Here is a 15892-nt window from a genome sequence, read left to right as displayed (position 1 = left end):
AAAGTACAATGCGGCGTGTGTTCACTTGCGCCTAAGGACAAAGGTTGTTTAAAGCACAATCTAAACTTACACCGTGAGTCGTTACTTGTGGATTTTTGGTATGCAGCGTTTAGCACTTGAGCCCGTGTTCTTAAAGCGTTTCAAGTTTACTTTGGTAGAGGGCTCTGCCGGTACGTGCCAATAACAATGATTAAAATAGCACGCAAAGTACCTGAACTACCAGTAATCGGCCACGTTATTGATGCCGACGACATAACGTTATGGGCTACACACAGTGCATTTAAACAGAAAAAGGGCGTAAACTGGGTGGTGAAGCTTGCGGCATGCAACAGCCTCCGCTGTGCCCTCGAGAAAACTAATATCCTAAGGGTACACGGCCCTATACGCAGGGAGTACGATGAGTAGATCAACATTAGAATCGGCCAAAACACCATACCGGAGAACAACCACGTCAGAATACTTGGAATGACCCTAAAAAAAAGCAGTGTCTATCTTACACTAGCCAAACAACAGAAAACCACGAATAAGTTCGTCCAAATGGTCAACCGCCTCACAACGGCAAGAGCGGTAATGAGGGAGAAAGGCACGATTAGACTCAGGTAAACAGTAATCATGAATAGAATATCGCACAGCCGGCCCTATCATCGGCTCACCCACATGAAAAAGGACCAAATGAACGCCATTATCCCAAAGGCTTACAAAGCGGTGTTAAATCTCCCAATTCTCACAGCAAATGAGAAGCTCCTTCAACTAGGCGTCCACAACATCTTTGAAGATATCCGGGAAACCCCTATCACAGGGCAAAAGAACGTCTCAAATGCACAAAAACGGGCCGCGCTATTCTTTGGAAAGCAGCCACCCGCGCTGAGCGAAAACGTCTTGACGCAATAAGCGATATAACGGCTGAACAAGGCCTACATTTAAAAACACTACTCCTGCCGAAGCACATGCACACGAGCCTACACAAAGAGAAGAGGCAGGCCAGGACCAAGTTCCTTCTGCGGAACTTGAAAGAACACGAAAATACGGTGAAAACGGATGCCCGCATGTACGCTAGAAGTATGTTCGCTAGAAGAAGTTCACTAGAAGTATGAGTTCATTAGTCAGCAGCAACCAACTCGCCCAACTCTCCGCTTTAATTGTCCCTGACGTGAAGGAAACCGTGACGTCAGATTCGCCGTCCTGCATTTGAACGGCTGTATGGCGCGCGACGAACGAATTTGAAACTAGTTGGAATAAATGCGTTATAATTAATTCTACGCTGGCGGCTGACCGCTTTTGGTTCGATTTTTGTAATTACTTGACCACTAGGTATTGCTTACAGCATAAAAACCGAAAGCGAGAAATTTAGTGTCAGTACACCTTTAAAATAAAGAGCGAGACCTCTTCTTTCACGTTACAGCCACCTTTCGTCTGTATTTGCTTTTCCTATGCATAACAATATACTCGGTCTTTCTCTCCTGGTTCGAGATAGGCCCAAAGCTAGCGAACAATCAATAAAAAAAATACTGCGGGCGCTAAACTCGGCTTACACGACGAAAGCATAATTAAACGGGAGTTGATTTGTATACCGCCAGAATATCATGCAGCTGCTATGTTCACAGACCTATCCCCATGAGAGGGTACGTAGGAATTATAGGTGGGTATTTAGCCGTCGCAGCCAATCGAAATTGGTCAATTTGCCGTGAACCTCTGATGACCGTTGTCATCGTCTGCTTTGGTTGATATAGGACTATACCGAAGACCACCACTCCGATATCCGTAAATGAGAAGTGAATCGGTGTTATAATATTATCACGGATACAGAAACACGCGATGTTGCCGTAAAGTCATCGCTACGGGAAGGCCTAATGTTTGAAGTTAAATACAAGCAAGCAGACATGCGTTTGCCTCAAAAGCTGTGTTCTGTGTGGCGTAAGCATAGAGCAGCGGCTAAGTCCCTTGCCTTCCACCATGCCTCCCTGGGTTCGATTCCCAATTTGCTCTTCCGCCTACAGTGATTCATAACACCTGGCAAAACTATGCATGGAATCCTGCAGTTTCGCTGTCATGAGCTCAAGCAAAATAAAAAAGGACAGTGCCGGTTGGGCCCGAAATAGTTTTTATTCCACTTGGGAAGCCGTGCGGCCTTCGTTTGGTCTTCAGTGATTCCTGTTCAAAAAGCACAGCTGGAAGTCTCCATCTGCACACGCACTCGAGCACGAAAACTTAAGAGTGTCCCTTCGTACCGCTAAAGGCGTAGTCCATGCCTAAAATATAAACAGGTGATAGAAATTAACAGAAAAATCCGAATACTAGTTGTAAAATTCCCAGCCACAGCATTGCTATTTTGAATATTTTTTTTGAACATCATTGCACAGGCAGAAAATGGAGAGCGTAGGCAGCGACTTTTCGCAAAACAACCGCCTTTTTCAACATAAGTTCTTATAACACTACGCCCGGTTTATTGCTAATTTATCCAAGCAGATTTCCCTAATGCGCGTCTCAGTTCAAGATGTTTGCAAGCACTGCCGGTTTATTGAATATCGGCGAGGATTGTAAATGTTACAAAGCTAGTAAAGCTGAGGGAGAAGAAATGTTGTCGGTACGTGCTAAATACAGACGCGCACACGCTCGCACGGACACACGCACAAGCACAAAAACATAGCAACGGAGCAGTGCGGGTAAAAAAGAGACAAGTAGTTTTGAAATATTTACGGTTTCAAAGCAATCAGTTCGCCCAGACCAGCTGGCGGCAGGAGACCAGCGTGAGGCCGTTCCCACAGAATAATGAAGAATTTCTCTTCGTTTGCATTAGTCAAGTGGCTAGGCATTAGAAAAGTGACATCAGATTGGCAGCAATGTTGTCCAAGCAACTTTATCTAAGCGCGCTTTCCAGTTAGAGTGAAGTCTGTCGGTGGGACCTTTCCTTCCGGAAACCATAAAAACTCGCGTCAGAGCGAAAAAGAATTAACGCGGATGAAGGATGGTTGTGGTTTATCCCTGACAAACGCGCACGCACGCACCAAAACTCACAAAAAACACCTCAGAGTAATAGATGTACGTAAAACACCTGACTGCATGCCAGGTGCACAATACCAGGCACATAGAAGAATGCAGAATTTGGCTATATGACATCTGATAAAGCCATCTGGTAAAGCCACCGCGGGCTACAAGCAATATTTGCCAAAAATGTTAATCGAAGCGCCTGTTCCAAATAAAGCCCCACCCGCCGCGGTGGCTCAGTGGCTAAAGCGTTGCGCTGCTGAGCACGAGGTCGCGGGTTCGATTCCCGGCCGCGGCGGCCGCTTTTCTGATGGAGGCGAAAAGCAAAAATGCCCGTGTGACGGAGATTTCGGCGCACGTTAAAGATCCCCAGGTGGTCAAAATTAATCCGGAGCCCTCCACTACGGCGCGCCTAGTCACCTGCGTTGCGTCGGCGCGTTAAACCCTACAATCAATCAATCAATCAATCAATCAATCAATCAATCAATCAATCAATCAATCAATCAATCAATCAATCAACTAATCAATCAAAGAAAGCCCATTGGCGGACAGTTGCTTCAGCTAACAATAAAACCGACAAAGAGGCGTGTCACTGAGAAAACTCAATTAAACCAGATGAATCAGTCACGTTTTAAAACGGACCTGTTAGCTTCTAGTTGATCGGAATTTCGGTGTCGTCCGCGGGTGAGCGAAAACTGATACAGTTCTAACTGCGCACGCGTGCAGTGATAAGCAACGCTCCTATGTCTAAGCTTACGCTGTGAGGTCTAGTGAGGTTAATAGGCACCCGAAGATTGACGACCCTATCGTGGGACGTTGCACAGCACGCCCTACGCTCATCAGTACTACCTAACGTTAAGCCTAACGAGCGCCATAACCAACACACCCATTTTGTGTGGGGGCGAACGCTAATCCCACCGTTACTTTATTCGCAGTGTCTAGGGTGCCGTCCGGAGGCGCTCCAGCTCAGCACTAAAGGTGTGGCTAGAGTGCCGCCCGACGGCATTCGACATTTAAAGGGGCCATGCAAACAAAATACTCATTACTTTTATTCGAAGGATTCCGTGTTTTATAGCACCCCCAGCGATGTCCTGCAGCAATCCATGCCGTATTCACTAAGAAATTAATCATGTCAAGTTAAAATTTTCATTCTCCCGCCAAATCGTATGTTTTTATGACGTCTCCATGATGTCACAACAACGGGTATTCAAATGACTACTAGTGTGTCATTGGGTTGTGCATCTTTGCTTACCATCAGTCGTCCCAGATGGCGCTACCATACTCACCTGCAAACCGTTGTGCGCCGTCGCTTTGCACACTAAGAAAAAAAGGAGTCCCTGTGACCCTCTTTGGGGGGTATTTACTTGCCACAGAATTGACTCTTCATCGACCCCTTTCGCAGAGTCACGGTACTCTTATTGAAAGGGGGTCACACGGACCCCGTCGCAGTAGTCACAGTAGAATATGGGTGACTACCTCCTTAGAGTCAGCACTGACTGCCACGAAAGAAAAAAGAGAGTCACGGGACCCCTGCCTGATGATCATCGCGACCCTGTAACAAGAGTTGTGAGGACGCCCGCTTTTAAAGAGTCCCGTGATGCTTATGGCGACAGAGTCGTGGAAGTGTATGGGTGACCTTCCCAGAGATGGTCAGTAATACTGCTGGTGGAATCATTGCAGTATACGTGCAAGTGCAATTTTAGCCCACATGCATGCAGCTTCATGAGCAGTTTCATACAAGTATAGCAAAGCAAACCAAAAGTATTTGAAAACTATTTTATTAAAGACGAAAGTGATACACATTTGAATGAAAAGCTAGCTTAGGGTATCACAGATGTTTTAAACCACAAAATAACCAGCAAATAGCCTAAAAATACAGATACACTAAGCATGTTTTACTGCTTGCTATGGCTTGTCACAACGCAGGTTTGCTAGACTAACAGGCATGATATTAAATCACAAAAACAAGTTTTGTGTTAACCAGCTTTGCATACCTGCTGGTGCAAGGTTAAACTGGTGTGGAAATAAATTGCAATAATTTTTAAAGGCTTCTTTCCTTGTTGCTGTTTTTCTAAGGCAGACTTCTTACACAAGTCCATGAAGTCAATCCAGAAATCTTCACAAGCCGTGCACAAGCGTTGCAAGGTGTCCTCGGGTCCTGGCGTCTCGGACCAGGCCTTGTCTCGGACCTGCCAGAAATATCAATGAAAAGAAATTGAACGATAAGACAAAAGCAAAATGAAATTGTAGCCAGCACAGTAAAATCATCAACAACAGGCTAACTGCCCAGTGCCTGACAAAAGAGAGGGCGAGGAGCACACCTCTTGCCATTACATTTCCTTGCTTCACCATTTGGCTTTTGTTATGAAATGTTTTGTATGAGGGAACATATGTGTAATGTATGAAGTCACATATGGACACCCCAGAAATGCAAAGGCTTCAAAAATTATTGCATCCATAAAGAGGATCTGAAAGCTCCAGGGAGGGAGACTAAGAATTTATGAGTGCAAAAGGCTGCTACTCGCCCCTTTTGATGGTATGAAAATATCTATGTAAAGCTTAAAGGCAGCACGAGTAACAAAGCAGTAAGTGAACTGAGACACCTGCTGCACAAAGGGCATGCTCCACACTGCAAAACACTGGAGGGGTACAAAGTCTCACTCAAACTGTTCAGTAAAAAGCATGAGGCAAGTTGGTACATAGTTCTTAAAAAGTCGAGTCCATAGCACATGACAAAGAAGATGATAGGACAAGCACTTGCTTGCAACTAAGTTTATTGAGTGCATCGTCTAAAATGACACCCTTTAATAGTGGGCCGCACAATGGTAACAAAGGAATCATAGTGAAGTTTCTAAATATTCAAGCTCATTGCAATACAGGTTCACTGTGCTCCTGTTTTTTACGTAATAAACATCTAAAAGCTCCCAAATCAGTGCTTTAGCTTCTTTGCAGAAGTCAAACTTGGCCCAAGAAAGGCTTGTACTTGCATGATTCGCAATGAGTGGGTACATGCAAAACGCCAAGGGACAAATTGGATACATCGACTTTCCAGATGGGAACGACACATCATAGATTCCCCCCATTCCCTGGGCAAAAACCGCTGGGTGTGCTGCTTGTTGCGCTTTTCTTTTGCTTTTAGGCTTGATAGCAATTTGCCTGAACCTTCTATCTACGCTTCACTGATTAACTTTGACGCTTTTTTAAAGTTATTCAATACGCTGACTATATTTTCTACTCTGCATGCAATGTCTGCACCCCGTTTCGTTTTTTCCTTCAACAGTTTTTAGCGTAAGTGAAAGCATGAAGCACTAAATAATGCTTACAGTTGTAGTTATCTAGATCACACTTATTACTGATGGAAAAGAAACCTAAGTTGTCAGTACAAAGGGCACCACTGCCTTGTTACGTGCCTCGGTTTCTTCATGTTTTTAGTGGCCACAAGAAAAAATTTTACACCACTTGTCTATTTGAATTATTGTCAACGCGTTTAGTTTCTGTACCCTGATTTTTTAACTTCTCATATAATTAAATTTGGCACAAAACTTGTTCCAAAGTTTCTAATTCCCTGGATGGGCTTTTCTGCACGAGTTATGAGCGATGCAGTAAAGCTGACACTACAGCCTTGATGGGACATGCCACAATAATCAGTTTCCCTATCCCAATTTATTGACTTTGGATGTCCAATTTTTTGTTCTCGAACTTCTCATGCACTAGAGGGGCTTCTCTGCACAAATTCAGAGTCATGCAGTAAAGCTGACACCAGCGTTGATTTCAACTCTTTTGTTACCGCAGAAAATTGACCAGTTTTTAGGGCTCTAAGAAAACATTTCTTTTTGCTAAATGTGTTGGTTAGGCACATAGTGCAGTGGCAAAAATGCGGATGATTCAACGCCCTTGCTAGCACCAGTTGTGTAATGTTTGCATAAATAATGATCGCAAAAAAAACCCCAATCAAAATTTTGTCACCGTAAAGAAAAATGAAAAAAAAAAGTTGTGTATAACAAACCACCAATAGTGGAAAAAATTTAGAATACGCTTTTGAAGGTTTACATTAAAAAATCCTGTCCAAGAAAAAATTCACTAGTGAAAATTAATTTGTCTTCGTGGTGCCCACGTGGTGCTTGCACGCATGGTGCCCGCGTCTCGTGGTGAAGCCGAACATTCATTCCAAAATACACAATTTTGGATGGTTCTCTGAAATGGTTTGATATTATTAGGGGTCCAACTTAGTCCCCACGTGATGTAAAAACATCTTATTAAGGACTACAGCAAGCACCAGATTCACGGCAAGCAAGAGATGCCAAAAAATCCACTTGGAATTTAAAACCAATCTCAGTGGTGCATTTTTGTTGACATTCTGATCACTTATCTACCAGAACTTCCACTTGCGGTTTATTGTCGTCTTCTGACTCGCTATGGTAGCCCTGCTTGCAGGAATAACTTGCGATGGACTAGAATTGTGCCCAGCAAGCTTTCGCACGGCGAAAAGAGTGCTGCCTAACATTTTCAAAAAGGCACCATATCAAACCTTTTGGAGACTGCCAGAATAGACAGTCGCAGTAAGAAGCAACACTAGACCTCCAAAAATAGCCTCGTACTAACAAAACTGGCCAGTGAACAGCTGGCAGTGTTCAAGGCTGATTGGAAATCTCTACTTGTCTGAGCTGATATCCGATGACTTGGTGTTATTTTTTGAGTTTCAGCTGGAGCTGTTATCGCAAAAGTAGGGCATGAGTGAAGCGATATCACAAAAGGCGTTCTTTTTTCGAGGAATAGTAGAGGGCGACGGGGGTGCTATGGCAAATCGGCTTGAAGTTGGGTAACTGCGTAGTAGCACGAAATATTAGGTTTGCAACACACAAACAGAATGAAAACTGCTCGATTCGCGGCCGCGGCGGCCGCTTTTCTGATGGAGGCGAAAAGCAAAAACGCCCGTGTGTACGAGATTTCGGCGCACGTTAAAGATCCCCAAGGTGGTCAAAATTAATCCGGAGCCCTCCACTACGGCGCGCCTCATCGCCTGCGTTGCGTCGGCGCGTTAAACCCTACAATCAATCAATCAGAATGAAAACTGCTGGAAAGTGGCTCAAAATGCCAGGTCCACTTGATACACATGCGGGGAACCTTCAGAAATAAGCTTTCACAAAATAAAACGACCCTTTCTTTGAACCAAAGCTCAGTAGTGGAAAGCTGGTGTCATTTCCAGGTAATTATCATCTGTCACTGCCATCGGATTGCAAAACTGGCAAAATGATTTGGTATTTGGCTTGCTGGAAGACTTTTGGTCAAGAAAATTCCATGGTAATGCAGCATGACCACGAGTCGCATGCTTTTTTATCAAGCGCAGCAGCAACGCTCCCTTCTGAGAAACATACACACCTCACCTTGCAAAAAACTGCCGAAAATCTCAAGGTTGCCTAAACGTGTAGTGTCTAGACTAACCACCGTGGTACATGAGAAACAACTACATCACAAAATCGGCAATATAAAGCACCGATCACCGATCATCAATGCTGTATATTCCTGATATCCATGTTGTCATTTCTCTTGCAACTAACGCATCCCACTGGTTAGTCTAGGCACTGCAGTTTTAGAATCAGTTCTAATTTTCCTGCTCTGGCTACACTGAAATTTCTGACGGTGTTTTTGAGGGTTGAGCAGCATGTGTTGTTTCGATAGGTGCCATGGCTGCTGCGCTATACAAAAAAGGATGTCACTTGTGGTTACGCTGCATTACCATTAGATTTTTTGATCAAATGGCTCACAGAAGTCAAGTATCAAATGATGTCGTCAGCTTTGCAATCCGACTGCGTTTAAAGGTGAGAACTACCAGAAAATGACACCAGGTATGCGCTAGTGAGCTTTGGTTTAGAGGACGGGTAGCTTTTTTTCAGTCAAAGTATTCGTGGATGTCTCCGCATGTCTGACAAGTGCACTTAGCATTTTCAGCCCTTTTCCTGTCATTTGTTTCATTTCTGCATTGCGCAATTTATATTTGGCACTACTAGACAGAGAACTTCAACCCGATTTGCCTTAACGCCTTCGTTGCCCACTACTTTTCCTCAAAAAAAGCATGCCGTTTGTGATTTCACTTCACCCATGCCTTACTTGTGCAATAAGAGTTCCAGTTGAAAGTCAATTGATAACCTCAAGTCATCGGACATCAGTTAAGGCAAGGAGAGAGAGCTTAAAATTGGCTTCAGTTTTGATTCTGTACGAGGATATTTTCGGAGGTCTAGAGTTGCTCCTCAGTAGAACTACATATTCTGACAGTCTGCCACAAGTTTGGTATTGTTTGTTTTCAAAAATGTTAGGTGGAGGTGCAATGCAGGAGGCTCATAGAGCTGAACGCCTTTTTCATTTGTCCACAACAGTTACTCGGGGATAGCTAGCTGGGCACTGCTCCAGTGCATCGCACCTCATTCCTGAAAGCAGGGTTAGAAAAGTGAGCCAGAAGATTATAACAACCAGCAAGTGAAAGCTTCAACAGGTGCATGATAGTAAACTGACAGTGAACGAGTTTTGTTTTCAGCCCCAAGCAGTTTTTGTCCTATCCCGAATTTTTACCTTACCATTAATGCGATGTCAACCATCGACAAGATGTTTCTACATCATGTGGGGACAAATAGTGCCTCTAATAATGCCAAACCACCCGATTTTTTTCAGTAAACTATCCGAAATTGCATATTTTGAAACAGAGGTAGGGCTTCACTGCAGAACGAGGGCACCACACATGGTAACATGTTTTTCATATCTGACAAATTGTACTGGGCAACTAAACTTTTTTCCAAGATGTGTTTTTTATGTTTGGCAAAAATTATACTCCAAACTTTTTAAACTATTTGCGAACTGATATACACAACTTATCCATATTTGCAACGTTTGGCCAAAAACTGATTTTGTTAATTTGCGAATCTGCTCTTGTTGGAAAGGGCATCGAATAATCTGCATTTAGAGCTGATGCAGAATGTGCCTAATCAATATGTTTACACAAAAATGTTTTGTTAGACCCCAAAAATTGGTAGACTTTCTGCGATAAAAAGAAAGTTACCGCCCTGTCTGCGTGCCATATTCCGAAGTCTATTCTTAGCAGATATCAGCGTCAACGCCAGAAGTAGTGTACTTAGCGAGCATCGCAATGCATACGGCAGCTTCTGGATTTTCGGGCCGTCTCGAGCGTTTTGATGTTCGGGACAGGTTTTAGTAGTAGGAAGCATCGCTTCATTCACAGAAAAAGAATTACCTTTAAACTCTAGCTTTAATCAGCTGTCATGAGACAAATTCAACCAAGCTATTTTTCTTAGAAAACTGTTACTAAAGACAACTGTTTTTCTAGTGGCTCATTTTATTCATGACTACGTTGGCTGAAGTTGTTGAAATTGCAACTGTGTGAGAGCTTTTTATGAGTTGAATATGGGAACTTTAACCTAATTGCTTGTAGTATTAGCATGACTAGGCCGATCTGGAAGACCATTTCGTGAGAAACGAGCGTTATCACTGCCAAAATAGCTTAAAAATACAAAACCCACCCACACATCAAGATATTCATTGATGCCAGGGTCCGTATGGGAAATTTAGGAGGTATGTCACGGTGTCACAGTGGTGGCGTGGTTATCAGACCAGGTAGTTGTTTTGAAGGTTGGTAGCTAGTAGCTCACAATATGCCTTTTTTGTCTGCTTCTTCGGGTTTTTTTTTTGAAGATTATTCGGAGCGAGATTATAGAGAAATCGATAGATGATTTTTGAAGACTGGGAACGATTCCAAGAAATTTAAGCAATTTCGCTGACACAACCGTTTTTCTAAAAATTCTAAAACCACACAAAGAAGCAACACTCAGTTTTTCCAAAGCTCCTGCGAAGTGATTTCATTAAAAGTAATTACTGCTGTACTTACCAGTGCTTCTCTGAAGGCTTCGACACCACTTTCATTCAGCAAAACAGGCCGCAGGACAGTGTATCCACCCCTCTTGCATCTAATGATAAAAAAAATACATATCACTGACATGGAAACTAATAAGATGTGGGGGACCAACAAAACAGTATAGAGGAGGCCATAAGGAAAAATATCCACAGGGCTCCAGCTTAACAAATGCAATGTGGTAATTGCTACGTTCCTCATATTTTCACGGTGTATTAACAATTGCTTTATTATCAGGGTCTCTACTTCCGCACTACTTTCATTTAGCAGTATTAGAAGTGGAACTGGATTACAAGTTTGTGAAAAACGCGGAATTGCTGTAAACACACAGATGACAACGTCAGCACTGTTTCTGCAGCAAGCAAGCAATAACACATGCAGTAAAGGGTCCATAAAGACTGAATACAGCTTTGTTTAGTTTGAAAGAACTAGCTTTTGAATACTCACTCGGCTCCCTTCCAAGCCGGAAATACATTATTTAGTCAGAAATACGCAAGCAACACAGAATATTTTCAAATTTATCACTGAGGCTTTGGCATGAGAGACGCAATATGGGCTAGCACTAAAAAATGTCGACAGACAAGAGTCTTCTGCCGGCCCTGCTACATTAGAGTGGCGCTTCTCCACCAGGTCCTCTTAGGTGTTTTCCTAGCATTTTCTGGGCATGTGTTCGCTTCTAAACTTCACTTCACATCAGACTACTGCCCTGGTCAATGAAGGGAGGAAAACTGCTTCTTCCTGTGTTGTGGCCCACAAAAATGATTAAACATATCAGATGTGCAATATACATAGCAAAAGTTGCCGCAAGTGAAGACAGAAGCCGCACCGCACATAGTGAACTCCGTCTGGAACTTCTATCTAGCCTGATAATTTTACTTAGATTTTGTTTCGACGGTAGGCCATATTTGGCCCCTCGCACCAATTTGAGCCCTCCGGGAAGGCGTTGTTGCACTGTTCCCTTCAAGTTTCCATTCTTCTATTGCTCCCTTTGTCAATTTCTGCTCTTAAGGCTGACCAGCCCTCCTTTTCTTCTGTCCCCTATTTTACCCTACCCCAGTCTCCTTTGCCTTTGTGCTATCGAGAATAACTGGTTTGCATGTTTTCATTTATGTTGGTTACATTGCTCACAAAACCGGAGGGTGGAAAAAAAACTTTTCCGAACTAGTGTTTGCCGTGTTAGGCATTATTTTAGTGTAATATTGCCTTGAGGAAGCTTTGTCCACTGATCAAATCTGTCTGAATATTCAAATCCTGGTTAGGGTTTCTACAGCTGTTGTATGAAGGTTTCGACGTATTAATAGTATTTCAGGATTCCTTCACCTGCTTTTCTCAACGGAATTGGCGGTGGCCAATTTTTGGGCCAGAACGTTTCGCGTGGAATGACCCATTAGTATTATGAAGCTTTGGTTTTTTTATGTGAAGCCTTTGGTGCGTAAACAAAAAGCACAAAACTGACACAACCTCTCTGGGAATAAAAAAGACGTGACACCAAGGTTCAATTTTTAACAATTTTCACAGCATTTTAACATCCAAAGATGCCTTCGTGCAATAACAGTAGCTAACCGTTATTTGGAATTAATTTGAAATCAACAATATTTATGCGATCTCTAGGAGAGCAAATGGTGGTTACGAGCTGAACTGAAAGAACTTAGATAGAGACAAGTGTAATACAAACCTCCAAAAAGGCAAAGTACCCCGTGAGCATGGACATCCACAGGACTTGAGGATTAAGAGCAGCCATACCTGATAGAACCAAAGGTGAAGGCAAAAAGTAAGGGCAGGAGCAGTTGCAACAAATGACAATTTTACACAGACGTCAACCGCACAAGCAATTCGAAGTCTCAAGGGCCAGTCCAAAGCAGGCACAAGCAAATTTTATATCCCCTGAAACCTACTACAAACCCGCATAACCTCACACAGCCATGTCGATGAAAATCTGCAGCCCTGCAAGATTTTACCTGCTGTTATGACATGTTTCAAATGCTGAGTCTTTCCATGCCAAACAGCCAAGTGTATGGTGCTTGACACTCTAACCTTTCGGGAAAAATTATTTGTTGATGCGAAGATTATCTTGGCCTTGCAGGAGTGTGACACGTTTACACGGAACTCGGGAGAAAGGGAACAGAATGAGTTACAATGGCGAACGGTGAAAGGGAAACTAAGCACCAAACAGCCCCCAAAATCCAGTTCAAGCGAAGAGAAAAACGGAAATGCTCTCACCAACACGAGAAGCCCCATTCAGCGATGTGTGCCGCGGGTCATCGTTGGTCCAGGTTGCAGCAGAGCATTGGCCCCCGAATGCATGTACTGCTCGGACAAAGCAGCACAGGCAGCACCACGCCCTGCGTGGCAGGTGTGGTGATCCATCCTGGGCCGTGGCCACCAACCGCGGCCAGGTGTAGAACCGAGCCCGGTTGTCTGCAAGCCAACTCGCTCGTCTGGAACCTCTGGTACACAGAATCCGCAGGCCCATCTCCAGTCCTGGTTAGCTCACCAGCTTCAGAGTCCTCTGGTTCCGCGATCGGCCTCCACCCGAACCTTGTTCCTTGCTTGAGCACCTCCTCCTTAATTAATGTAGACAAGCTGATGTGTTTATGGCTCTGAAATACAGTACATACAAAATATAACGAGAGGGAAGATGAAGACTTGGTTGCTGGCTAGTTGAAAGACTGCGCAAAAGATGAGGGTGACAGGAAGAGCGCTGAAGCATGTCTACTTGTGCAACACTGGTCTGCACGCTGGAGTAATGCCCAAGTGACAACATGTCTGGCAGACAATAATGATGCAAACAGGCGACTCACTAAATACAGAAAGTACACTCTGAGTGTGTGATCAGGACATGTAATATTTTGCACAGCTTTATGTCGGGCTAATTGGTGTAAGCTTTTGAAGGAAAATTGCTCTTGTTACGATCACAGAGATGGGCACAAGAAAAACGTCCGCTTTCACGAGAAGATGGCGCCGTCTACTCGTGAAATTGTACGTAGTTTTCTTGTGTCCGTCTATGTGATCATAAAAAGCACAACCTACCTTCAAAAGAATATTTAGCATGCTCCAGGCTTCTTTTGATGCCTATATTAAAGGATTCATTTTGCATTGGGGCCTATTTTCTTTACCTGCAAATATCGCGCGAACGTGACAATACATGCCAATATGCCATTCATAAGGGCTTTTCCCCATAAAAAGGACACTAAACGGTCCCAACAAGTTTGCCTATACGGGCAGACCAGTGTTAGAAATGACGCTGCACCAAAGGGTTCAAAACGATTTACACCCCCCATGTACTGTTTTTTCTGTAGTTCGGTTTGTTATTTCACGAAACGTCAAAGAAGAAAACTACAGAATAAAAAGGGAACACTTGACACACTTTTGAATAGCCTGCCATTGCAAACTAGCGCCGTGTATTACAGAATTGTACCGCTCCGCCCAACAGTCAAATGGTTTTCTGCGACCGACGGTGCAAAAAGCAGCCGTTAGACAGCGAACACAACAGTAGAGCTAGAGACAAGCTTGACGTGGGCTAATGGACGAGGGCAAAAGGAGGGTGTGCTGAAGAATACGGACGGCATGAACAAGTTAGAACAGGCGCCTCGTAGGCGCTGTAAAATACCCCTCCTCCCCACACACACACCCCGAGACTTAATTCCCTGCGAGGCCACATGTCCGCCTTTCACCTCCAATTTCCACGTATATGAATTCTGTGCCCCTGTGAACTCTACGTGAACTCAAAGACGGGCTTCGTCATTAGCTCGTGAAGCTTGGCAACGTCAGGCGTTGTGGAACTGCCGTACTCGCTCGCTGGCGCGCGGCCCGAACTCTCTCTCCGTGTCCTGCACTTGCATACTATTTTCTCCCCCTTGCACATTGCAAATTCTCATCTGTTTAACTACATTTCCTGCGTCCTCACCTCTTGCCAACTTTTTTTTCCCGACAACGCCGCCAGCACACGGTCAACGCGTACGCTGTAGGGGCGCGTTGGCGAGCGAGTACGGCCACAGAACAGGGAGTACGGCAGTTTCACGACGCATATCGCGGCCCGCAGACCGCGAGCAGCCGCGAGGAAGGGCGGTCGCGGCGGCGGCAGCCGGTCTCGCGAGCGCGATAGCTTAGAACAGTCTCAAATAGGGAGGAGGGGTCGAAGGAGAGATTTCACAATGCTTACGAGGCGCCAGGCAGCAAGCAAACAAGCACAGCATATGCAACTTTTTCGGCATGTGTCCGGAAAGCTAACCGAGACAACTATTTCACTTGGTATTATTAGCAGGGACAGTACTCACGTGAAAAAACACGATGACACAGCCTTTGTTCCGGCTTCGCATTCAACCGTAGCACGCCGTCGACTTGCCGAACTGAAGAACTCTAGTAGACGATTTCAGGCGGTGCGCAATGAATTCCGCACAGCAAATTTCATACCGGTGTCACGCCGTTTCCATCCCGCAGCGGTTTTGATACGCGAATTCGACAAAAATGCGTCAACTCGCCCCGCTACCTTCGCGCCACTCACTGGCTTACTCTACTTGGCTCGCAGTGGATTCTATTGATTCGCGTTGTCTAAAATATTTGCATTTGTATTCTTGTTATTGAGTTTTAAAGCAAACGCTAGACAAAAGAAATCTGGTTCTGGCAGCAACTTTTTATATATGTACGTTTTACGTAATGTACACAAGTTTTTATAAAACGAACGCAAATCAGTCACGTGACTACTTGGCGGCTTTTTTAAACGCACTAAAAGAGGCGACGCTCGCACACTGGTTCAAATATATAATAATTGTGAGCAACTTGCATTAATCATTTCAATAAAAAGATTGTCGCAATATGAAGTAGTTTTTATTGAATAAAAGCAACTACAAGCAAGGATTTGAATGACTAACACTTGAATTCTGCTTTTTGGTCGGGCAGCTTGGTGTAAGTTTACACGACATCTGAACCCAGAGCTCTGTACGCGCGCAAGTGCGATGCCTTACATCGATATGTACTTAATGTACAAAA

The 15892-nt window shown here is 44.1% G+C and overlaps 1 protein-coding gene across 2 annotated transcripts; it reads right to left on the bottom strand.

The window, feature by feature from the left end:
- Positions 1-4827: 4827 nt before the first annotated feature.
- On the bottom strand, positions 4828-15549 carry LOC144175848 (uncharacterized). 2 transcript variants are annotated; one of them, XM_077704866.1, is made up of 6 exons: positions 15181-15549; positions 13398-13467; positions 13124-13321; positions 12579-12646; positions 10880-10958; positions 4828-5174 (listed from the first exon to the last, which is right to left on the bottom strand). In XM_077704866.1, the coding sequence occupies exons 1-5, from the start codon at positions 15220-15222 to the stop codon at positions 10911-10913; spliced, it is 426 nt and encodes a 141-aa protein (XP_077560992.1). In that variant the 5' UTR covers positions 15223-15549; the 3' UTR covers positions 4828-5174; positions 10880-10910. The 2 variants fall into 2 exon arrangements, with proteins under 2 accessions (XP_077560992.1, XP_077560991.1); XM_077704865.1 differs by having other exon boundaries at positions 13398-13503; positions 15181-15542.
- Between the last annotated feature and the right edge of the window lie 343 nt (positions 15550-15892).

This window comes from Haemaphysalis longicornis, unplaced genomic scaffold, assembly GCF_048455015.1.
Source record: "Haemaphysalis longicornis isolate Haplotype H1 unplaced genomic scaffold, Haemaphysalis longicornis Haplotype H1 scaffold_3, whole genome shotgun sequence".
Lineage (NCBI taxonomy): Eukaryota > Metazoa > Arthropoda > Arachnida > Ixodida > Ixodidae > Haemaphysalis > Haemaphysalis longicornis.
This window is presented reverse-complemented; position numbering and strand designations above follow the sequence as displayed.